Source organism: Bufo bufo, chromosome 11 (genome assembly GCF_905171765.1).
Source record: "Bufo bufo chromosome 11, aBufBuf1.1, whole genome shotgun sequence".
Taxonomy (NCBI): Eukaryota; Metazoa; Chordata; class Amphibia; order Anura; family Bufonidae; genus Bufo; species Bufo bufo.
The window spans coordinates 53,652,963-53,678,779 of record NC_053399.1 but is presented as its reverse complement, the minus strand read 5'-3'; the positions used below and the strand labels follow the sequence as shown (position 1 = coordinate 53,678,779).

Here is a 25,817-nt window from a genome sequence, read left to right as displayed (position 1 = left end):
GTCCTCTAGGAGGCGTTGACACTAGGCAGAAGCCGTTAGCTCCTCCCCTGGCAGCTATACCCTCTCCAGCCTGGAGAGAGAGCTTCAGTTTTTTCAAGTGTCAATAGGAGGCAAGACCTCAGAAGAGTTGACCCTGCTGGAGCAGAAGTGTGAAGACGGTCGGCAGGACAGATAATTAATGCCTGCGCCAACCAGTAGGAAGACAGTGGCAGGCGGCGCTGCAGGTGTTCCTGGACGGGCGCGGACACGCTGAGGCAGCGGTAAAAACAGCCTGAGGTGGAGTGGGGATTATCGCGTGACCTGAGGGGGCAGGACCTTCTCTTCCAGCCACAGCGCTAAAAGGAAGCTCTTCTGAGGCAGACATTCTCCTCCGGCGGCAGCTAGTTTTTCCTGGATTCTGGTAAGAACTCTTGTCCCCTCTCTCCTTCAGGTCACCGTACCCTCTCCAGCCTCGAGGTGTTCATTCTCTGGGGTAACCATCATGTCTGAGCCCACGGGTGCTCTCCCTAAGCTGCCAATAGCTGTCCATTATGCCTGCTCCATGTGTCAGGCAAAATTCCCTTGCGGGCAACCAGATTCTGTCTGCACTGCTTGTCAGGCATCAAGGCAGGGGCCCTCATTCAGCCCGTACAGCTGCCTCCCCCTCTGGTATCCGAGTTGCTAGAACCCTCTCTCAGGCGGTGGAAAACCTCTCCAAAATCTCCCAACCCACCCTATCTATAGTGGGTCGCTTGGTTGAGAATCCGCCACCGGCGCAGGCTGCACCTCCCTCTAATGCACCCTCCAGAGCTCCTTGCTCGGGTGACCCCTCTGGGGCACTTCACTCTGGTGAGCACGCCAGTGCACGGCAATCACAAAAGCATCCTAGAGCAGGACATTTTTCCTCCTCAGATCCTCTCCACCCCGTGTAAGATCTCACTCAGGCTTTTCTTCCCCTGGGGATCCGCTGTCTGAAAGGGATGTAGAGAATTCTGACTTGGACACGAATACGGATCAGCCTTCCAAGTTGGCCTCCACTGTAGATAGCCTCATTGCTGCCATCCGTGACACCTTCCAGGTGCAGGATGATCCCCCCTCCACTGACAAACAGGGGGTATCCTTTTTCCGTCCAAAACAGGCCTCAAAAGGTGTTTCCTCGCCATAATGATTTTTCTGAAGAGGTTTCTAAGGCTTGGGATCACCCAGACATGCGCTTTACCACCCCTAAGAAGCTGGATGCTTTATATCCATTTCCAGCAGATTGTGTGTCCACGTGGGCATCCCCTCCCAAGGTCGACCCACCAGTAGCACGGCTAGCCAAAAATACAGCTATTCCTGTAGCCGATGGATCCTCCCTTCAGACTCCTGAAGATCGCCGGATGGAATCCTTGACGAAATCCATCTTTGCAGCTACAGTGTCAGCGCTTAGACCCGTTTTTGCCTCTGCGTGGGTGGCAAAAGCGATCTCTGAGTGGGGCATTCAGCTGGACCAAGACCTGGTCTCCGAGGTTCCTGGTCAGGACCTCCGCTCCTTGGCCTAGCTGATCACCCAGGTGGGGAAGTTCCTCTGCAAGGAGTCTTTGGACGCAGGCACCCTCATTGCGCGCTCTTCAGAGCTTGCAGTCACCTTACGCCGCGAGCTCTGGCTAAAGGAGTGGGCAGCAGACGCGACTTCCAAGTGTTCCTTAACCGGACTTCCTTTCGCGGGGGCCCGTCTCTTTGGGACCCGGCCGGACGGAATTATATCTGAGGCCACAGGAGGTAAGAGCACCCATCTCCCACTACCTAGAGCGAAGTGTGCCTCGCACGCCAGGTCAGGTTCCTCCCATGGTAGGCCCTTTCGCCGATTTGCTAGTTCCGCAGGGGGGCGGGGGGGGGGGGGGGGGTCTTGCTTCCCAGGATCAGCATAAAAAGCTGTCCTTTCGGGCGCAACCATCCTGGCGTCCCGGAGCTCAGGCCCCTTGACCTTTCGCGGCTAAGCAATCCTCCAGGATGTCTAGCGGACCCACGTCTCCGAAGCTTGGGCACTCGAGATTGTATCCTCAGGGATAGAGTTCTCATCCCTCCCCCAGACAGATTTTTTCAATCCCATCCTCCACAGGACCCCGAGCGGGCGGGCGCTTTCACCCAGGCCATTCAGTTCCTCCTGGATCAGGGAGTCATCTCTCCTCTTCCCCCAGCAGAGAGGTTCATGCGGTTCTACTCAAATCTATTTGTGGTCCCCAAAAAGGAGGGCTCTGTGCATCCAATCCTGGACCTCAAACTGCTGAACAGGTTCCTCCGCCTCCAGCGGTTTCGGATGGAATCCCTTTATTCCCTTATTGCTTCTCTGGAATTGGGGGGGGGGGGGGGGGGGGGGGGATTCCTTTCGGCTGTAGATATCCAGGACGCATATCTTCATGTCCCCATCGCGCGGAGAAATCAGCGCTTCCTGAGGTTTGCATTTGGAGACTGTCATTACCAATTTGTCGTCCTTCCTTTCGGGCTGGCAACTGCGCCTCAGGTCTTCACGAAGATACTGCCCCCCCCCCCTCTTTGTTCCAGTGGCATCTTCCTTATGCCTTATCTGGATGACATACTCATCAAGGCTCCCTCTTTCGCTCAAGCGTTGAGCAGCGTGACTGGTCAATTTTCAGAAATCATCTCTGACTTCTTCCAGACAATTTGTGTTTCTGGGCATGCTTCTGGACACGGAAGCGGCACAGGTTCGCCTTCCCCCGGACAAGCGCCTGGCCTTACACCGCTCCGTGAGATTTTTTTCTCCACTGCAGGCTCCCATCCATTCGCCTCTGCATGAAGGTGTTAGGGAAGATGGTCACCTGTTTCGAGGCAATTCCCTTTGCCCAGTTCCACTCTTGCACGTTCCAGAGAGCGATCCTATCCTCCTGGGACAAATCGTCCGAGAGTCTGGACTGTCCCTTCCGCCTCTCTACTCAGGTGAGGTCGTCCCTCTGTTGGTGGCTGTCGGTTCCAGTTCCGGGAAAGTCCTTCCTTCCAATGTCTTGGACGGTTGTTACCACCGACGCCAGTCTGCAAGGTTGGGGAGGAATTTTCCCTCCCAGGACAGTCCAAGGCACATGGTCTCGGTCGGAGTTTAAGCTTCCGTTCAATGTCCTGGAGCTCAGGGCGATTCTTCTATCCCTCTGTCACTGGACCCATCTCCTAAGGGGTCGCCCGGTCAGAATTCAATCGGAGAACGCCACGGCGGTGGCGTACATCAACCACCAGGGGGGAAACACGCAGCGATGCAGGAATCTGCCAAGATCTTGCGGTGGGTATCGTACCGGCAATTTCAGCAATCTACATCCCGGGTGTGGAGAACTAGACTGCAGACATCCTCAGCAGGACGACGATCGATCTAGGCAAGTGGTCCCTGCACCCGAAGGTGTTCGAGGCGATCTGTCTACGTTGGGGTCACCTGGACACGGACTTGATGGGCTCGCACTTTTCTCTCCCGAGCAAGAGATCTGGAAGCATGCGGCGTGGACGCCATGATCTCTCCTTGGCAGGGGTTTTCCCTGCTTTATACGTTTCCCCCCTTTCCCCTCTTACCCAGAGTTCGATGGAAGATCAGGATGGAGGGCATTCCGACAATCCTAGTTGCTCCGGATTGGCCCCGTGGCACACCGACCTCGTTCTCCTTCTAGGAGACGTTCCTTGGTCACTGCCACTCAGACGACCTTCTTTCGCAGGGTCCGGTCTTCCATCAGCATTTAAGGTCTCTTCGTTTGACGGCGTGGCTATTGAAACCGCCATTCTGACGCAAAGAGGGTTTTCGGCGGACGTCATCCGCACTATGATTCAGGCCAGGAAGCCTGCATCATCCAGGATCTATTACAGGACCTGGAGGTCCTTCCTGGGCTTCTGTGAAAGCCGAACATCCCCCCACTCCGTTTTTCTCTTCCCACGGTCCTATCCTTTCTACAATCAGTGTTGGACCTTGGTTTAGCCCTTAGTTCCTTAAAGGGTCAGGTGTCGGCGCTTTCTATCTTTTTCCAGCGTCCTCTGGCCCCCCTGGGGCCCATAAAAACCTTCATTCAGGGAGTGGCACATACGGGTCCTCCGTACCGTCCTCCTCTACCGCCTTGGTATCTGAATATAGTCCTCTCAGCACTCCAGGCTTCTCCCTTTGAGCCCTTGCGGGAGATTTCACTCCGACTCCTGTCCTGGAAGGTAGTTTTTCTTGGGGCTATCACATCCATCAGACGGTTGTCCGAGTTGGCGGCGCTCTCTTGCAGAGAACCCTTCCTGGGTATTCACAAGGATAAAGCGGTTCTACGGCCCGTTCCTTCCTTTCTCCTGAAGGTGGTCTCCGACTTCCATATCAATGAAGAAATTGTCCTTCCCTCACTGTGTACCTCTTCTTCACACCCTAAGGAGTTACATCCTTTGGACGTTGTCAGGGCTCTGAAGATTTATTTGGCAGCCTCCAGTTCGTTCCAGCGTACAGACTCCCTTTTTGTCATCCTGGAGGGTCCTCGCAAGGGATTGGCGGCCTTCAAGGTGGCAATTGCACGTTGAATTCGGTCTGCAATTGCTGAAGCATACCGGGCCCGGGGCAGGGTTCCGCCCTTAGGCGTCACTGCTCACGCCACCAGAGCGGTGGGCGCTTCTTGGGCTCGGAGGAATCACGCTTCGGATTCGCAGCTGTGCAAGGGCGGCTACATGGTCCTCCTTACACACATTCACAAAATTCTACCAGGTGCATACTTATGCATCTGCGGACGTTGCCTTGTGCCGCATGGTCTTGCAGGCGGCAGTTTCTTAGATGCCTGCAGGGACGCTTGCTTCCATGGGTCTGTGGTTTTTCCCTCCCTGTGCTTTTGGACGTCCCACGGTTTCTGTGTCCCCCGAGGAATATGGGCGGGAAAACGAGATTTTTGTAAAACTTACCAGTAAAATCTATTTTTCGCTCTTCATTGGGGGATACAGCACCCACCCAGTGTTGTTGTTTGGCCATAGTTGTGGCATTTGCTGGTTAGAACTCCGTTGTGGTCCTTTGGCATTGTTGGTTAACTTGCTTCTCCTACTGCTTGTGCACAAACTGAAGCTCTCTCTCCAGGCTGGAGGGGGTATAGCTGCCAGGGGAGGTGCTAACAGTTTCAACACTTCCTAGAGGACATAGCTATACCCACGGTTTCTGTGTCCCCCAATAAAGAGCGAGAAAGAGATTCGAGAAAGAGATTTTACTGGTAAGTTTTACAAAAATCTCGTTTTCTGTCCACACATAGAACATGGGTGGGGATTTAGCACAGGTTTTATGCCAAAACAGTGGTGAAAAGTCCCAAATTATGGTGCACGCTATATTTTCACCATACTTTGCAATTTTTGGAGGTTCTCGCCACTTTTCAAAAGTGCTGAGAAAAACAGCGGGGCTTAGCATGGCCCGCCAGATTTACTATAATTTATGCCAGAAACTGGAGTGAGTCATAGCTCAAGTGACGCCAGCCAGTTTCAGGTGCATGGCAGGGTAGAGAGGTGCCTAACTTACTAATAGACATCTGACTCTTAAGAAATTAGGCGCATCTTACTCCAGTTCAAGGAGATCAAGACTGGAGTATGGGAACTCTGGTCTCGACCTCAGTCTCAGTTGTAGAGAGTCAGAATGTCCATCTCATAACACAGCTGAGGATTAGAAGGGAGGTTATAACTCACAAACACAGTCACCGGTAAAAAGATTACCTCCACTACGATTTACATCATGTACCTTTCTGATGGGTCAGAGGATGAAAATTATTGTGGGAGTGCTTCTTTAAACAAATTACTTTTTTCCTCCTGGAATTATGCAACCAATACTGGTATACAAGATATCTGATGAACACTCTCCCCAGGAGCCCATCTCTGGCTTGGTACTGTAATCTGCTGCAGATTTTACCTGAACAAATCCACTTGTAAACTCCACAGCAATGCAGTCCTGTATACCCTAACCCATGGTCTACTGCATCTGTGACCATAGCTTGTCTGAATCCGTCCACAGCCCCACACAGCTGGCTGTAAACATGAAGCTTATTATATATTTCCATTGCGTTCCACTACGTATTCAATCTGAAGAAACGGGCACGCTTATCTACATTGCAGCCCAATTACAAGATTGAAGCATGACATTTTCAAGACAATGGCAGCCTAATTCTTATTCTTCTTCAAGATCCTCTTTATAAAGAAGATGTTGAAAGATAAAGAATTGAAATGAAACCCCGTCAGTGAAAATACGTCATGTATGACAATCGGGTGTGATGCGCTGGGCACATGGCCAGATGTGACAGCCGGGGAGCATATGTGGGGACATGACAGCAAACGGCCACCATTCTAGAATAAAAATGCACAGTAAAGGTATATATGGGGCAGTGGAGGACAGTGTCTTTGCCGTTATCACGACAGAAAGAACATAAAAACATTAAAAAAAAAAAGGTCTTATTTTAATTTAACTTTTTTTCAGATTCCCACAGCAGGAAAATAATGAGAATAGCCAGCTCATTCACAATGTACAGTCAATGTACAATCGCAGCATTACCAGAAGTGGAGCAACATGCTCCAAAGTCTCAAAATCTTACAAGCTGCCTCCAACCTTTACACCATAAGAAAATACTGACTTTACTGTATTGCCAAGCTGTTACAACCCAACTCCCAGTACACCATCAACATTTACAGGGGTTGTGTAGTGCTTGAATGAGACGAGCAGTAATATAGTTACGGCACCACCACTAGAAGTTAGATGCAGTGCAGTAAAGAGCTGATTGGCGGGGGTGCCGGAGGTCGGAACCCCACTGATCTGATAAGTGCCGACCTATCCTGAGGACAGGTCATCAATATACTGGAGCTACACGACCCCTTTTAATCCATGTGTAACTTGCACCATTTCTGTTACTCGGCTGCAGTTGGCATTCAGATAAATGAGGCATTCATGTAAATGGGCTGCAGCAGTCACACGAAACACAGCTGAGGACAGGAATGATACAAGTTACATGAAAATATAAATCTGCCTAGGGAGGGACAGAACATAAAACGGAATAAAGTCACTGGCAGGCATATATGTATATTAACCAACTCCCAGCCGTGTACATATATCATATATACTATACTAATAAGGCAGATACCTCAGATTTTTGAGAAAATTTTGGGCTAAGTCCAACAAGACCAGACACAAATGCTCGTGTGCTGACACAGTGTATGCAGGTGATCCGTGGTGCCCGGACTGAGGGGACACACTGTGAAGCTCAGTGCAAAGACTCTTCTAAACAGATTCACACCGCTGGTGGCTGACATATGCAAAAGCCATTCACATCCATACACCGTCCTTTAGGTCAGCTTAACCATATAGGGTTGTGCCATGAAAAAGTGTCTACAATTTTGAAACCAGCATCTGCATCTGAATACCTTAGTAATCTCATGTAAATAAAGGGGCTGTGCTAAGTTCTTAAGTCATCCCCTATCCTGTGGATAGGGGGATAACTTAGTTGATCGTTGGGGGACTGACCACTGGGCTTCCCCCCCAGAATCACAAGACCGGGGTCCCACTCCTACGTTCTGATGGTGAGGCAGGTTGCGCATGCGCACTGCTGCTCCATTCATTCTCTATGGAAACGCGATAGCCGAGCACTGTACTGGGCTATATCCTATAGGAAAAGAATGGAGCAGCAGTGACCATGCATGACCTGCCGCTCCATCAGAAAGGGGGAACAGTCAGACGATCAGCTAGTTATCCCCTATCCTGTGGATAGGGGATAACTTAAAAACTTGGTACAATCACTTTAAATATTTAGTATAGACACAGTGATCTAATAAAAGATATCTGTACAGCGCCACCTGCTGCTTGTGGTTTTCCCTATTTCTCCACTGAACACAGTAAGATTGCTGAGGTGGACACACATGCTCAGTTCCATCTTTTAACTGCAGAGGTGTCATAACACCATTCTTACTAACGGGTTGGGGAAGGGAGGGCAGCAGAAGTCTCTCACATCCCTGGTTGTTTCTGACAATGTGAATAGCTAGCTAGACAGACAGACAGTGATCTCAATTCTGAGTACACACAAACTGTATTATATCGGAGACAGGTAAAGGGGATTCTTGACTGCTTACCTCAGGTGACCCACAGCCTTGGTTCTGACAAGTGACAAGATAATATAGTCATTCTGTTGTCCCTGGAATCTGTCCACGGTGGTGACCTACAAGAAAAAAGACAAGCTTATCCTTGTTTTAGAGGGTAATGCTGAATCTTGGGAGAACATCTCGCTGTCTGTAAGATAATGTCTGATAATGCACTGACAGCATGTTCAGCGGCTAAAACTGCTAGATTCATTTAATAATCCAGCATACATTTAAAGACTTAAAGGTCTTGCTTGGCATTAGTTGCCACGTTCACAATATAGTGAATACTGCAGCAAAATCACCTCATATGAGATATATATATATATTTATATATATATTTTTTTTTTTATATAGTAAAGTAAAGCTAATATAGGTACCGTATTTTCCGGCGTATAAGACGACCCCCAACTTTTCCATTTAAAATATAGGGTTTGGGCTATACTCGCCATATAAGACTACCCCTGAATGCCCAGCCCTCCCTGTCTTCAAGACGATCTTCTCCAGTCCAGGGAACTAACTGGGATCTGTGGATGGCACTGTTATGGGGAGGGGGATCAGTGGATGACACTCTATGGAGGGGGGGGGGGGGGGGGGGGGAATCTAGGAATCTATGGATGACACTATATAGCATCTTATGCTATATGTGTCATCCACAGATCCCCCTCCCTATAATAGAGCCATCCACAGATCCCCCCCTAAACGGTGCCATCCACAGATCCCCCCCTAAACAGTGCCTTCCACAGATCCCCCCCTAAACAGTGCCTTCCACAGATCCCCCCCTAAACAGTGCCATCCACAGATCCCCCCCTAAACAGTGCCATCCACAGATCCCCCCTAAACAGTGCCATCCACAGATCCCCCCCTAAACAGTGCCATCCACAGATCCCCCCTAAACAGTGCCATCCACAGATCCCCCCTAAACAGTGCCATCCACAGATCCCTCTAAACAGTGCCATCCACAGATCCCCCCTAAACAGTGCCATCCACAGATCCCCCCTAAACAGTGCCATCCACAGATCCCCCCTAAACAGTGCCATCCACAAATCCCCCCTAAACAGTGCCATCCACAGATCACCCCCTAAACAGTTCCATCCACAGATCCCCCCCCATGACAGTGCCATCCACAGATCCCCCCCCATGACAGTGCCATCCACAGATCCCCCCCCATGACAGTGCCATCCACAGATCCCCCCCCATGACAGTGCCATCCACAGATTCCACCCCCCCCCCCATGACAGTGCCATCCACAGATCCCCCCCCTCCCCATAACACTGCCATCCACAGATCCCCCCCCTCCCCATAACACTGCCATCCACAGATCCCCCCCTCCCCATAACAGTGCCATCCACAGATTCCCCCCCCCTCCCCATAACAGTGCCATCCACAGATCCCCCCTCCCCGACGCTCAGAGGAGTATACATTTATTAACTGTAATCCGTAACTTTAAATCCGCGCTCCTCTCTTTACTAAGGTATCTTACTCTCACTCACTTACGTCACGCGCCGGCACCGCCTAGTGGGAGGAGCATGCGCGTGACGTCAGTGAGTGAACGCCGCCCGCACTGCTTGTTACCGGAGCGGAGAGTAAGTACCCTAGTAAAGAGATGAGCGCTGATTTAAAGTTAAATTTAAGGATTACAGTTAATAAATGTATACTGCTCTGAGTGGCGGGGCCCTGTATATTCTAACCCCCAGGCAAGCGTCCCCGTCACCATGGGAACGCCTGGGGGTTAGAATATACCATCGGATCTGAGTATACCCAGCGTATAAGACGACCCCCGACTTTTGAAAATAATTTCTAGTGTTAGAAAGTCGTCTTATACGCCGGAAAATACGGTAATTAATAATGAATTGCTGGAAAACCTCTTTAAGTTACTACTTACCTTACTAGGTTGTCCTATCACAGGGTTCTTGCCACAGCGCTGGTTGAGGATGTCACGGATGAGATGCTTCTGCCCATTGTATGTGGTCAGGATACTGATACGGTTGGCAGGATATCCAAGAAGGCGCATATACATAAACAAGGCTACTGCATACTCTGCCTCTGCAAGATTCTGTTTAGTAGACAATACCAATTAGTGTCTTATGTAAAGAGGAGACATTATCTTCAATCAGATAAATATTCCAAATAAATCAACATACATTAAAATTCAATTCATGCAGCATTTAATAACCCGCCATTTGTTTCCACCTTCTGCTATAATACTATATAATGGAAAATATCACTAGGCCAGAAGCCGCAGAAGACAGTACCAATTAGAAGGAATTATAGTATCAGATTTCTTCTTGACATTTTGGAATGTTTTCCTGAAGCTTGTGTACCCTTACAAGATAGCCTTACATACTTTTCTATGACCACACACTCATTAGGAATACCTGATAAAATGACACACTGTAAACTGTCTTTAGAATCTAAAATGTATCACCAGAAGACATATACCTGGTAAAAATAGGGGTTGGGCTCCGACTCCCCTACTCCATTGAAGTCTTCAACATTTATGAGTTGGAAGTCATACAAAAATCCAGCATTTGCTGCTCTAAATTCAGGCAGTAGCTGCACGTGAGGAAGGTTCCCCAAACTTTTGTAGCGCCAGTTGTACAGATTGCACAGACTAGAATTGAAGAAGAAAGAGGAAGAGTTTATGTCACATACTGTAAAGGACAAGGGCTGGATTATCGTGAAAAATAAACAAACTATTCCAACCTTGCTCTAGCTCTTCCTTGGGCATCGAGGTCTACAGTTGGCACACCAAGCCTGACAAACCGCGTGAACAGTGACTGCTCCATGTTTGAGTATTTTTGGAAGGCCATGTTCTTGATCACAGGTGGCAACTGGTGATGGTCTCCAATCATGATCCATCGCTTCAACCGACTGAAGCCATCTTCTGGGTTCTACAGAGGGGTAGTAAAACAAAAAAATAAAAAATATCACAAAAGGTCCTTTTAAACGGACCAATAAATGGTTAAATTATTGGGAATGAAATAATTGGTCTGTGTAAAAGGTGGCGGGATCACCAGATGAACGAGCAAACACTCATCAAGTGATCCTGTTGTTCAGCCGGCACCGAAAATCATTGTTTATGTGCAGCAGAGCGTGCTGTGTATACAGGGATCAGCTGAGATCTTCCATGGGGATAGATCACTTTATGGAATGTTGCATGTAGGTGCAGACCTCATCTCTGCTCACAATCAGGCAATTATAGGAATGTTTCATTCCCTCCATAGAATTACCTGATCTATCAGTCAGTTGATAACTGATAACAGGGCAAATTATCTGGGATGAGTGTTTGTAGAAATATTCATTCCTCATAACTGGCCTGTGTAAAAAGTGACAGCAATTACCTGAAGAACGAGCAAATGATCAGTCATTGGGTGATCCTGCTGTTCTTCTGGCACCAAAAAGCCATAGTTTCTATGCAGCAGATCGTGCTGTGTATACAGCAATCCGCTGCCCAGGAAAAATGATTTTCTATGCCCATAGCAAACGCTCGTTGCCATACAGCAGAGGAGATTGCTGTATATAAATGCCGGATCCGTTATTTTACGGAATGCAAAAAAGGCTTTTGTGGTGCATGCGGTCACAGAATTCTGTTATATTCCGTGATAACAGAATCCATAACGAAGTTCAGCCACAACCCGAACTTGAAAACTTCAAGTTCGCTGACCCCTACCTGTCATCATTCCTAACATGTCTGTTTTAGAAAAAAATTGAAATCCACATGAAATAACTGGGTGTTGGTCGATCATTAGTGTGACACTATATAATTCAGGGTTGTCAGAGTCAAAGCTGGTTTTGGGTGTAGTCTGACTCGGTAGAAAAAAAAAATTTCACCTCTCCTGTCCCTATCCTATAACCAGGGATAAGCAGGGTGTTCTAGTGGTGATAGATAATCAGTTCTCACCTCTCCTGTGTTCTCTCCTCCCATTATACTATAATCAGTGATAATCAGTGTGTTCTAGTGATGATAGACAATAAGTTCTCACTCTCCTGTACCTAATACTATAAACAGTAAAAAGCAGGCTGTTATAGCAGTGATAGGTAATCAGTTCTCCCCTCTCATGTCTCCGCTCTCTTATACTATAAAACAGTGATAAGCAGGGTGTTCTACTAGTGGTGATAGATAATCAGTTCTCCCCTGACCCTTATACACTAATCAGTGATGAGCAGGGTGATTTAATGGTGATAACCAGCTCCCACCTCTCCTGTTTTCTCTCCTGTACCTTATACTAGGCATCTTCATGCTGCTCCAAGGCCCTTGGTTACAATGCCTAACACTGTGCTGCACATGCTCAGTAGTAAATTCTTCCTCTAAAGATCACAGGAGGTTCACTACTAGGCATGCCTGACATCATCTCAGAACTGCTAGACTGAACAGGAAGACAGCATTAAAGAGGTTGTCTGCAAAGTACCTTTTTACAAATGCCCACAGCCTGCCTCTGCTATGCGAAGACTCATACTTACCTACTCCCCTCTGTTCTGGTCCTGCGTGACGGCTCTCATATGTCCATCTTCCTGTCAGTGGCTTGCATAATTCATCCCCGACACAGACTTGATCATCTGCTCCACTGAAGCCAATATCTAACCTCAGCAGTGACGTGTCTCCTGTGAACACCAGCCAGTGGCTGCAGAGAATCAGATGATCATGTCCATGACGGAGAGGAAGCAATCAAGGTGCAGACCGGAAAGTGGACATACAGGAGATGGCATGCAGGACCAGAGCGGTGGGAGTAGGTAAGTATGCATCTTTCCATAGCAGAAGCAGGCTGCAGGCATCTGCTTATTCGCAGACCACCCTTTGATGGCACCACTGAATATAGCAGCCAAGCTTTTTATTCCCATTTCTCACTTTGAGATAATTCTCTGCATTTCCAGGACACAAATAGCTTTTCTAACTTTTTCTGAGGACTAATTCATAGATTTCTTAAAATTATTAAAGGGGTATTCCAGTGAGATTAAGCTAGTCCCTATCCACAGGATAGAGGATAACTACTAGTTTGGTGGGGGTTCTACTGCTGGGACCCCCACGATCACAAAAACAGGGCTCCCATAACCCCTACAGCCCTCCCTGAAATGAACAGGGAGTTCTGGAGATAGATAGATGAGATCTCCAGAATTCACATAGAAATGAAAGGAGCAGCGGGGTACAGGGCCCCCATTCTCATGATCAACGGGGGTCCCAGTGGTAGGACCCCCACTAATCTAATAGATATCCCCTATCCACAGGATATACCGGAATATCCCTTTAAGGTTACAGTGGTGTTTCCAATTATTAAATACATAGTCCACTTCATACTTACTGCATACATTCCCTGGTGCGCTTAAAACTCTGTTCTCTGTACACCGCTGACAGCTCAGCAGTGTACGAAGTATATTTTATCCATGGAGCCGCCGCAGCAGCGCTGTGAGTGCGGGCAGGAGTGCACATTGCTGCTCCTGCCCGTGCTCCCTGGACGATTATTAACTCTTGGCATAGCACATGGGTACCCTGTACCCATGTGCTATGCCAGGATTAGCTGAGCGGAGTGGGATCATGCCTGCTCTGCTATGCTAAGAGAGCTGACATGCAGTCTCTTAGCTTAGCAGAGCAGGCAGAACCAGGAGCCCGCTTCGCTCAGCTAATCCTGGCATAGTACATGGGTACAGGGTACCCATGTGCTATGCCAAGAGTTGATAATCGTCTAGGGAGCACGGGCAGGAGCAGCAATGTGCGCTCCTGCCCGCACTCACAGCGCTGCTGCCATTGATAAAATGTACTCCGTACACCGCTGAGCTGTCAGCGATGTACAGAGAACGGAGTTTTAAGCGCACCAGGGAATGGTGCGCTTTAGGTAGGAAAAAGTGTAGTAAAAATATTTATTAATAAAGTATATAAGAGATAGTTTTATTAGGACATTAGGGAGAACATATTAAAAGTTTACATAAAGGTTTGGTTACTCTTTAAAAGGGGTTTTCCAGGAATTAAGAAAATGAAAATATTTTAATAATATTACTTTATTATAAATATATTCTCAAATACCTTTCATTATTTAAAATGGCTCATTATCATCAGGGGAAACAAAATGGCCGCTGTCCCATTAGTTCACACAAAACCTGTCCTGATCACACATGAGGACAAGTTAAGCCTCATGCAGACGTCCGTGTTTCACAGATGTGTGCTGTTCGTGTTCTCCACGGACAGCACACGTCCCTTTTCATTTACATTACATTCATAATGTATGTATTCACACATCATTGTTTCAGCACGGTCCGTGGGTCCGTTTTTTTACCACGGATGCATGCTCTATTTTGTCAGTGTTCACGGATCATTAACAAGAGATTCTTTGAAAATTATTTTTCAGCTGTTGAGTTAGTGAAACACGAATGCAACACGGACAGCAAAAAACGGACCCACGGACGCAACACAGATCTGTCACGGGAGAAAACACAGATTGAACAAGGTCCATGTTACCACTGATCCAAAACGGACACAGACGTCTGCATGAGGCATTACTTCACAACACTGAGGTAAAGAGCTGCCTCATCTTCCTCCCCCTCTCTACTTGTCAGGGATTATGATCCTGAATACAGATGACAAGAACTTCAGCTGAATCTCTGAGGAATTGAGTTCACGAGGAGACATGAAGTACAGAGAGGACGGACAGGACAGGCTGTGGTAATGGAGACTGCATACAAGTGCTGCTGCTCATTAGCCACACTTCACCCTCCTCTCATGTCTCCTCATCATCTCTATTCCCACAGAGATTCACCTGTATTCAGGATCATGATTCCTGACAAGCAGAGCAGAGAGGAGGATGAGGCAGCTCTATGGGGCTCATTGTGGTGAAGTAACTTGTCGTTCTGTGTGATTAGGACAGGTTTAGTGTGTACTGATAGGACGGCAGCCATTTTATTTCTCCTAATGATTGCTCCCTAGACAAAACAAGCCATTCTAAGTAATGAAAGGTATTTGAGAACATATCTATTATAAAATAATATTTAAGTATTTCCATTTTTTTTATTCCTGGAGAACCCCTTTAAGGAACAAGTTGAAGGTTTTTGGGCACATCAGTCTGGAGTGCATACAGGTTAGTGGCTTAAGTTACATTGGTATGCATTATAGCTGGTACACATAACATAACATTATAGTAATTGTTTCCAGATAAATAGTTGAAAATAAGATAGTCTTTGAGTTTCTATGGTCTTATGATGGGATCTACCAGGACAAAGGGATTTCAGCCACTGGCATGAGGCGTGTACAGGATGCGTCACTAAACTTTCCATCCCAAATTTGGAAGATGGGTAACCAGACACCAACATTTAGCGCTGTCTATGAACACTTCAGGTCAACCTCAGGATGCAGCACAGCATATTTCACAATGTTGAAGTGCCTGGGTGTAGACTTTCTGGTCAACTGTTATTATAACAAAGTCCAAGAGGTCAGAGGCTGATATATTGTACCTGCAGGAGGAGGGGGATGAAGGTCTCAATTTCTAGAATCTGAGCAGCTTCTTCCATCAAGATGTTATCGTACTGCAGATAAAAAGATAAGAACCGAAAGTCAGCAAAGAGAGGCAACTTCAAGGTGACCGTCTGCAGACATCGTACAGAACAGTCTGAAGCGGCAAAAACATCTGGGCCAATAATAAAATAATGCAGGTAACAATGCCGAACAAGTCTGGATGAGGTTACCTTAAAATACCTCTCATAATATCACTGGCTGGCACATACCGTGTCCAAAGACAACCTGTTACCTTCAATTACAGCTAGCCCTGACCTCTAAAAATAAGCAGAATGACATATCTACCTCTCTCCACAATGGCTTACTGAGTGTGTTCAGTATACAGACAATGCTATGGGGGCCACTGTTCTGAACACATTAAAGGGGTGGTCGTCTCTGGACAACCTCCGGAAATTAAACAGATAACAACTGAAATGTACCTTGAAGCCTAGGTCCACAAGGTCGTGACGTTTTAGAGCAGCATGTGTACATGTCATGGCGATGATCTTGGCCTCCTTTACAAGGAGATACTTGGAACGATCCAGCCCACTGCGCAATAACTCAAAGGCCCGAAACTCCTGAAGGGGTAGAAAAGTTAATGGTAATCCGCCTGTCCTTAAACACAGTATTCGTTATCTACTTAATGCACCTGCTAAACGGTCATGCACAATAATTATGTACAGGACATGTGTAATGTGCACATAAGCCCGAAAATAGGTAATGTTTTATGATCATAACGCACCCAAGCTCCAACTGCTGATACATACTGCTAATACCAGTTACTCTGCTCCACCTGCTTGAGACTCCATCAAGGGTAGCATGATTAACCCAGGCATATTGTCTTTTAGGGTTGATCATGCTGATTAAAACAATATATTTTGTCGTCTGTGTGTTAAACAGCTGCAGATATATCTGCGCTTTTATTCATATGCAAATCAGCAGGCAGGAGCACCAGGGGGCGGGGGTGAATCCTTAGAGCACTTCTTTTGTAACACCCCCTGTGCTCTGCACACTCTCCCCTTCCCTTTGATTAACAGGGCTAGACATCAGAGCTGTGTTCTAGCATGTACATATCATATACACTACTTACTATAGCCTTACCATGTTGAGAATAGAGGTATTCTATACTTATTACTAGTTTATTCACAAGTGCAAGATATGATTATAAAGACACCAGTAATATGCATTAGTTTTAGGCCTCATGCACACTACAGTTGCTTTTCTCGACCTCCGTTCTGTTTTTTTTTGCGGATGGGAAGGGGACCCATTAATTTCAATGGGTCAGCAAAAAAATGCTGATAGTTCATCCTTTTGTGTTCCGCGTCCATTGTCCGTGTTTCCCTTCAGCAAAAAAAATAGTGCATGTCCTACTTTTTTCACATTTGCGGACAAGGATAGGCATTTATTACAAGGGATCTGTGGAAAAAAACGGATTCTGCATGTGTTTTTTTTTGCGGACGCACAATTTGCGGACACAAAAAACAACTGTCGTGTGCATGAGGCCTTATAAGTATAGAAAACCACTCCTCAATATGATAAGACTATAGCCTGGAGGTATATGAATTTGCATATGAATAAAAACACATCTCTGCAGCTGTTTAACATACAGACAGAATAAACGTATCATTTTAATTAGCATGATCAACCCCGCAGTATGCCTAGTTTAATAGGGTTGATCATGCTGACAGTTTCTTTTTTCCAACACCGACAATCATTTTCCAAGGTGTTAAGAGGCCACTTCCATCATTTTCTTTTTAAATCACATAGTAACCGCCTGTATGTGAATATTTTATATAGTTGTTTTTTTTATACAAAAACAAAAAACAAACAAACAAACAAACAACAGGTGAATGGTTTTCTGAATATCATATTTGGAAGTCAATATACAGTATATTCTACTTTCTGTTCTGGCTCTTTAATTTCCTCCTTCGCTTGACATTTTCAGTTAGAGCATCGCAGCAACCAGTTTGAGCCCCAGAAAATAGTCCGGATGGACCAGACCAGATTGAGCAGTGACTCAATTACAGCGTCACACACTACATTTATATATATTCTTTTTCAGTGGAAGTGTCCTTTTAAGCATTTCCTATGTGCTGCAGTGTTTGGGTCCATAAGAACATCGCTGTATGCTGCACACAGCAGGACAGATCCCGTCACAGAGAGCATGCCCATTCTTGCACAATACCCACCTCTAGCTGTGTGAATATTTTCTTAATGTGCCGGAAACATCCTTCAGCGATCTCCATGTCCTCCTGATAGGAGCGTCCTTTGAATATAGGCTGAGGGGCATTGGAGAAGTACTGGTGGAAAGGAAAGAATTTTGCGATGTCGCCCACGTCAGGGGCTTGGGATGACTTGTTTTTCACCTTGCTCTGGTAGGCCTCCCATCGTGACATTATCTGCAAGGATGCAATGAAATAAAAAATTTTTTATACAAACTTAGTTTCCGAATCCCGATATTTTGCATTAAAGGGGGTGGTCTTGTGTAGACAGTTGTTAGGATTACATTACATCCTTTAGGACATATGACTGAGGGGTTGTCTTATTGAGCGTCATTAATAATAATAATAATAATAATAATAATAATAATGACTCAATAAGACAACCCCTCGCTATAGGTCGTGTATTAGGGAATATATATGTCATACAGGGCTTCCTGTGCATGCCTTGCATATACACATTACATGCGACCCTACAGACACACATTTGATGCGGTAATCACGTATTAATTACCGCACAGTAGCTAGCAGATGGAAAAGAACGTTAGTAAACCTTTTTTTTTTTTTTACCTGATACAAAAAGAAGTGGCCAGCTGTCTCACATGTATAGGACACGTCCCCAGGAACCTCCAGACTCTCCTGTAGACGTCCCACTTCTTTCAGAAGCTCCAGTCTCCGTGCCAGCACATAATTCACTCTCCCATACCTGGAAAGAGCAGAATATATATCATTTGTATTAAACACCACTTGCAATCGTCATGCAATCCAACACATGATACAAATGTCTTAAGTACACTGCAGGTTCAGGCAGAGCTAAATTATACAGATACTCAACATAAAATACACATCTTAATACAAAATTAGGAAGTTTCATCTGAGTAAGGAACAGTCCTGACTACTGTGCCTGGCCTACCGCAAATCAGCGCTGCTCTGGGGAGTTGGATTAGACTTTTAAGTTACCCATAGAAAATGTATTTTTATCAGACCACAGTTTTCATCAGACTAAGGGGGCATTCACATAACTGTTTTTGGTCTGCATCTGATCTTCATTTTTCGGGGGCCGCAAACAAAGATGCGGACAGCACACTGTGTCCTGTCTGCACCCGCAACATGTCCTATTCTTGTGCGTTTTGTCATTTCTAACAAGGGGTGGAAAGTACTGATCAGCAAAACGTGGAGCACACACGGCCGGTATCTGTGTTTTCCAGACCACAAAACGGATACGTTCTGTGAATGCCTTATGGTCATTGGTGCCAGTTGATGCCAACATTTGTATCTCATCAACATCTGAGTTGTGTAACATCTACCTCAACCATTCTTCCGCCAGGTACATAAGGTTTGCCTATTCTCTGATTGTCTAAAAAAAAAAAAAAAAATCAAGATCTGTAAATACTAAAGAAATGTACAGAACTTTGTGAGAAAGCATCTGTATTAGGGCTCATTCACACGTCTGTAGGCCATCCGTGCCTTTGCTGCAGCCCACAATGCACGGGCACTAGCCGTGTGAAACCCGTATTGTGGTGCGGACCCATTGACTTGAATAGGACCGCGATCCGCAATATATGGCCAAAGATAGGACATGTCCTATCTTTAGCAGTGTGGAGACACGGACTCAAAATCACACGGAAGCGCTTCCAATCCATTCTTCTGCTCCGCACCATATTTTGAGGATTGTGGACGCACTCAAGTCATTTGTGATATGGGATTTACACGGCCAGTGCCTGTATATTGCGGACCTGCTGTCTGTGGTCCGCAATACGGGCACAGACAGCCTACGGTCGTGTAAATGAGCCCTTACATTTTCTTTACACAACCAATCAGCTGGAAAGAAAGTGCTAGCTATCCCAATGCCAGGCAAACTGCTGAGATCTGGAACCAGTAGTTGTAATCATTTATATTTCACCGACATTAGTGGATAAAACAATAACATTTTCTCTTCTTATCTTTTCAGTGGTTCAGGATTCCGGCACTGAATGTGTTAACTACTGCACCCCCACACGGCTCACCTGCTGAAATCCTTCTCCGTCTCCAGCTCCTCCTCTCCGTGCCCCAGACGCAGGAGGTGCCTCTCGTCAATATCTAAGGCCATAATCTTCTCAAACAGCTGGTTGAGCGCCTGCAGATGGATAGGGACAGAAGGAGAGAGGTATTTAGAGGCTGCAAGTTGATGTTCTAGGAAAAGGCTGGTGGGGCAGGGTTGGCAAGCGCTGAGAAGAAACTCCAGGCTGAACAGGTCTTGAAGTAATCAGCTAGGTGCCACACGCAACAGATGGCACAACCAGGCGGACAGAGAACATAAACATCTACTCGACATGTACGTAGAGACTGGGAATGCAGGAAGAACACAGCATTACATACATTACTATTAAGATTTACATTATCTTAAAAAGTAAAGGCAAAACATTTACTAAAATATTCCTTTCATGAAGCACAAACTTAGCATAACCTGGAATTTTACAAGACAGGAGGCAAGGACTGGATTAGATTTTGGCCTGTGAGATTACAAAAGTCTTCCCTGAAGAAAGCTGTGGTAATCTCACCCCGTAAAGTACATTGTACACTTCTCAGACATCTTTTTCAATTGAGAAACCAGACGCCTGTCAGGATTCATTGTACTGTACATGTTCTTCTAGGATATCCGTCATGTTACCATTACCAAAGCTGCTGATTGACTGAGCAGTCTCTCTCTCTCATTCTTTATGTGGTGCATAACTTTTTTTTAATATATTTTCTCCTTTTCTCATTATTGTAATTTGATTAATCTATATTTATTATTTATGTCCTGTCATTTACATCAGTAGATTGTGTCTGCAAATAGAAGAGTTAATATTTCCTGGACTGATCACAGTTGCCTGTGCCTACAGCATCACTGGTATGTCCACATATGCTGCAGTGTAGGAAATAAGTACATGCTTCGACTTCACAAATCCTGCATTGCCATGGCAATTAGATCAAGATCCCTGCACTTCTAACGTGCAGAATGGGCACGTGCCCACCCAGTGCAGAAGGGGTTGAGCTAGGTGCTTCACTGACAGCATCCAGCCCCATTCCTCCATGTAGGCAATGTAAGCACATGTAGCAGCCAGGACCTGCTGTGACTACTGGGGATGTACAGGACCTGCTGTGACTACTGGGGATGTACAGGACCTGCTGTGACTACTGGGGATGTACAGGACCTGCTGTGACTACTGGGGATGTACAGGACCTGCTGTGACTACTGGGGATGTACAGGACCTGCTGTGACTACTGGGGATGTACAGGACCTGCTGTGACTACTGGGGATGTACAGGACCTGCTGTGACTACTGGGGATGTACAGGACCTGCTGTGACTACTGGGGATGTACAGGACCTGCTGTGACTACTGGGGATGTACAGGACCTGCTGTGACTACTGGGGATGTACAGGACCTGCTGTGACTACTGGGGATGTACAGGACCTGCTGTGACTACTGGGGATGTACAGGATCTGCTGTGACTACTGGGGATGTACAGGACCTGCTGTGACTACTGGGGATGTACAGGACCTGCTGTAACTACTGGGGATGTACAGGACCTGCTGTGACTACTAGGGATGTACAGGACCTGCTGTGACTACTGGGGATGTACAGGACCTGCTGTCACCATTCTCTGTGTTTTCAGCCAACAATACGCTGATCTGCATGGGAGCCCTTAGTGCTTAGGGAACTGGACAAGACAGGAGGACACTGCAGTAACTGAAGGGGAGCTTTGTGTACAGGAGGGGTAAAACCTCAAGTGATGTGCAAGTCCTGCTTTGCAGTGTGGAATGGCCCCTACAGTGATTTGTTGCTGGGTCCTAACTTTTAAAATTGACTACTAGGATGTGTCCAGGCCAGTCATAGCCCCCCAGTCATTTACAGTCAATCTCTCCGACACTAAACCTAAAGTAAAGTAACATATAGGGGGCTCAGTTGTCTCAACATGAAAGTGAATGTGAGATTTTTATTCGCAAGACAAATGTTAAATAAATGCAAGAAAAGAAGCAAGCTTAAAGGGAACCTGTCACCTGGATTTGGGGTATAGAGCCGAGGACATGGGTTGCTAGCTGGCCGCTAGCACATCCGCAATACCCAGTCCCCATAGCTCTGTGTGCTTTTATTGTGTAAAAAACCGATTTGATACATATGCAAATTAACCTAAGATGAGTCAGAGCTTGAAAATATGACTCTTCTCTGGTCACACAAGTAAGATATGACTCTGTTATGTTAATTTGCATATGTATCAAATCGGTTTTTTTACACAATAAAAGCACACAGAGCTATGGGGACTGGGTATTGCGGATGTGCTAGCGGCCATCTAGCAACCCATGTCCTCAGCTCTATACACAAAATCCAGGTGACAGGTTCCCTTTAAAAGGAGAAAATTATAGAAGTGGAGCAGAGATACAGAGGCCACTGAACTCCTGTAAAAATGTTTATTCCTCGTATGGCGAAAAATCGATTCACAAAATCTACACATACAAGGAGGGAACCAGGTAACACACCCAGATCAGATGACTGAAGAGGGCTCACTATAGAAAGCACTTTATTTCAAGGAACGTCCAAGCGGGATTTCCAAACATAGCTTTTACACTGAAACATGGGCTTGTGTTGATGGAGAGAAATTAACACAATACACGGCCTAGCAGTGAACCAGGCGAGCGCAGCGGCAGAGAACCAGGCGAGCGCAGCGGCAGAGAACCAGGCGAGCGCAGCGGCAGAGAACCAGGCGAGCGCAGCGGCAGAGAACCAGGCGAGCGCAGCGGCAGAGAACTTTGCCTCTATCATTTTATTTGCAGGAGGATCAAGCCAATGACCTATACACTTTGATTCGTGCAACGTTTCCCAAGGACCACAGAGTCACAAAGAGAGAAACACTGGATTGCAAAAGATAAAGGTGAGTATTCTAGAAACAGATGAGTGCAAAATGAATACAAAAAAAAAAAAAAAGACAGGTCACATAAAAGAGATGCACACCAAACAATTAAAGTATGACATAAAGACACTTCCGTGCCTAGTGGCAAGAGCACACAAAGGAAGAACCAAAAACGGTCCAAACTGCCAGACAATTACTCAAAGCCAGGAGAAGTCCAGGACTTAACATAAGACATGAAAAAGCTCCATACAAAACATCCATATTAAAAGCATTACCATCAGAGAGCATAAACTGTAGTGGACCCGGGGTCTGAACTGTTTTGGGGGGGGTTCCTCATCACTTGTGTAATCAGTCACTGGCTTTCAACTATATTATTATTATTTTTATATATACAGATATTTGAACATTTATTTTTTAATCAATAAAGTGTCTTTGGACAATATTTTTTACTGGTTTATGCGTATCTCCTTTATGTGCTTTGTCTTTTCCCTTTTTTTCTTTAGTAAAATGAGAAAAACTGCAATGTAAAGCACTGCTTTGGCTATGACACCACTTCTGGTGCTTCAAAATTACCATATATTGTTGCACACCTACTTTCTATGTCTTCAAATATAAATCTATACTCAGATATATACATTTTTTTCCCCCCTTTTTTGTATTAAACAAAAAAAACATAATACAAACAAACCTAAAAACAACACCCCCACCTTACCTGGTTAGAATGTGTGACGATAAGAGTCCTCTGCTCAGGGTAATTGTGATACAGATTGGAAATGATCTGAACGGCTACATCCGTTTTCCCTGTCCCGGGAGGTCCAACCACCTTTTCAAAAGTGAAAATAAAATATCCTGTGAATTTTTTTCTAAAAAACACACAGTACGTAGCTGTCACCTGTTTAGGGAACAGTCACCACATTTGACTGCTACGTATCTGAGCTTGTTACATTACTCCCCCTAATGGCACAATATGAATAGCAATTAGGGGTGAGCGAATCGACTTCGGATGAAACATCCGAAGTTGATTTGCATAAAACTTCGTTCTTATACTGTACGGAGCAGTACAGTATTAGAATGCATTGGCTCCGATTAGCCGAAGTTATTGCTTCGCGAAGTCTCGTGAGACTTCACGTAATAACTTCATAAATCAATTTGTACTGTAAAAACATTTCCCGTACTCGGGTTAGGTTCCAATACATTCTAATACTGTATGGAGCTCCTGCTCAGTACAGTATTAGAATGAAGTTTTATGCGAATCGACCGGATGTTTCATCTGAAGTCGATTCGCTCATCCCCAATTGCAATCTTTTGGAAGTTCCCGGAGGAGAACCATAGTGAAGGGAAGCAGGGCAAACAGCTGGAGCCATAGCCCAGTGTGACACTACACTGTTCACCTCCCAGCAAGGCGCAAGAGCGTCTGTGGTGAAGAGGGAACGTACAGTAATACTACAGCTCTCTTCTCAGCACCATTATCATCTACTGGAACCAATGAGAACAATGCACTTCACAGTCAATCCTTCTCTGGAAAATAAAAGATGGTGTGTGATCGGTTACAAATGTTTTTACGCATCCTGACAGTCACTGCTGTAATTTACAGGACTGGAGGCTTTACAGGCTATGTAGGCCTTCATAGGCATTTTCCTATGATAACATTTTACTCACTTTTGACAAAAAATTATTTTTTCATTTGGTCTTTAATAAAAAATGTTCTGCAGTTTCTGAGATACAAGGGTGAAAAATCAGTCTGTTTGCAAGCTGTGGCTTTGTTTTCTTTGACTCTAATTAAGGCATATTTAAAGGGGTTGTCTCACCTCAGAAAGTGGCATTTATCATGTAGGCAAAGTTACTACAAGGCACTTACTAATGTATTGTGATTGTCCATATTGCTTCCTTTGCTGGCTGGATTCATTTTTCCATCACAGTAAACATGCTCCGTTTCTATGGTTACCACCACCCTGCAATCCATGGGCACACAATATAGGAATGTGCAAGAACGACCACCGCTGCTGGATTGCAGGGTGGTCGTTACCATGGAAATGAGCAGTGTGTAATGTAATGGAAGAATTAATCCAGCCAGCAAAGGAAGCAATATGGACAATCACAATACATTAGTAAGTGCCTTGTATTAACTTTCTCTATACGATAAATGCGATTTGCTGAAGCGAGACAACCACTTTAAGAAATATTCTAATCTGCTTGATACGATTTGAGCTATAATGAATGTTTATGAGGTCAAGAGATCACAGATAAGAGCTCTAGATGAGCTGTCAGCTGACGGGATTTAAGGAAAACAGAAAGCCACAGCTTGCAAATAGACAGAGACTGCAAACCCAGTGGCAGGGACCAGGTAAGTATGATCTCCACCACAGTTCGTCCATTCTGCGAGATCTGTCTGACTCTTGGATAACCCCTAAATTCACATAAATGCAGATTCTAGTGCTTCAAGGGAATGCATTATTTTTTTTACTAAAACAGAGACGGACAAAAATCTGTAGAAAAGAAGCATTTTTATCCGAGTGCAGATTTTTCTTTTTACTCTATTTTCATCATTTATTCACTATTTATATCACTTCTCTCACTACTTTTCAATTGTGGCAAGGAAAACAGGCAGGGCTTGGCAGGAGCAGTGGATTTTTATTTTAGTTTATGCCTTATAATAGAGTAAATTATAGTTCTAATCTACAACAGTACATAACTTGGGAAGATTTGAATTTCTGGCGCACGGACTGCCAGAAGATGCGACAAATTTATGAAGAGGCCTGTGCCTGTTAATAAATGTTGTTGCATTCTGCTCCAACAGAGGTCATCTAAGAGTGGCGCATGTAACACCAGGCTTAGTATATCTGCCCCCTGACATATGGGATAGCTTTCTAGACATACTCTGTGAGCTGTGATCATTACCTACTTTCAAGGGTAGCTCCTATGTTATCTATATATAGGTGTTCGCATTTTACTCATATTGGGCTAAAAATCATTTTTCCAATTGGTCTTTTTTTTTTTATATTTAGCCGTTCTGTCACAAAGTGTTAACCGTTTGTCTTAAAGGCTATGTACACTTTTCAAGGCAATTTTAATTTACTCATTTTGAGCTAAAAATAATTTTTTCACTTGGTCTTTATTAAAGATAGGGAGCCCATTTTTCTGTACAGAGCTGAGATGCTATAGTAGCAGCCTGTGGATTTTCTCTC

The 25,817-nt window shown here is 45.5% G+C and overlaps 1 protein-coding gene across 1 annotated transcript in view; it reads right to left on the bottom strand.

The window, feature by feature from the left end:
- AQR (aquarius intron-binding spliceosomal factor) overlaps positions 1-25,817 on the bottom strand; it is a 127,166-nt gene that overhangs the window by 15,625 nt on the left and 85,724 nt on the right. The window contains exons 23-32 of the mRNA XM_040411358.1: positions 23,345-23,455; positions 19,767-19,876; positions 18,331-18,466; positions 17,731-17,940; positions 15,982-16,119; positions 15,502-15,573; positions 10,768-10,955; positions 10,504-10,675; positions 9,947-10,117; positions 8,056-8,141 (exon numbers count right to left, since the gene is read on the bottom strand). Of these exons, the coding sequence (XP_040267292.1) occupies positions 8,056-8,141; positions 9,947-10,117; positions 10,504-10,675; positions 10,768-10,955; positions 15,502-15,573; positions 15,982-16,119; positions 17,731-17,940; positions 18,331-18,466; positions 19,767-19,876; positions 23,345-23,455 (1,394 nt within the window). The remainder of the gene's footprint in view (positions 1-8,055; positions 8,142-9,946; positions 10,118-10,503; positions 10,676-10,767; positions 10,956-15,501; positions 15,574-15,981; positions 16,120-17,730; positions 17,941-18,330; positions 18,467-19,766; positions 19,877-23,344; positions 23,456-25,817) is intronic.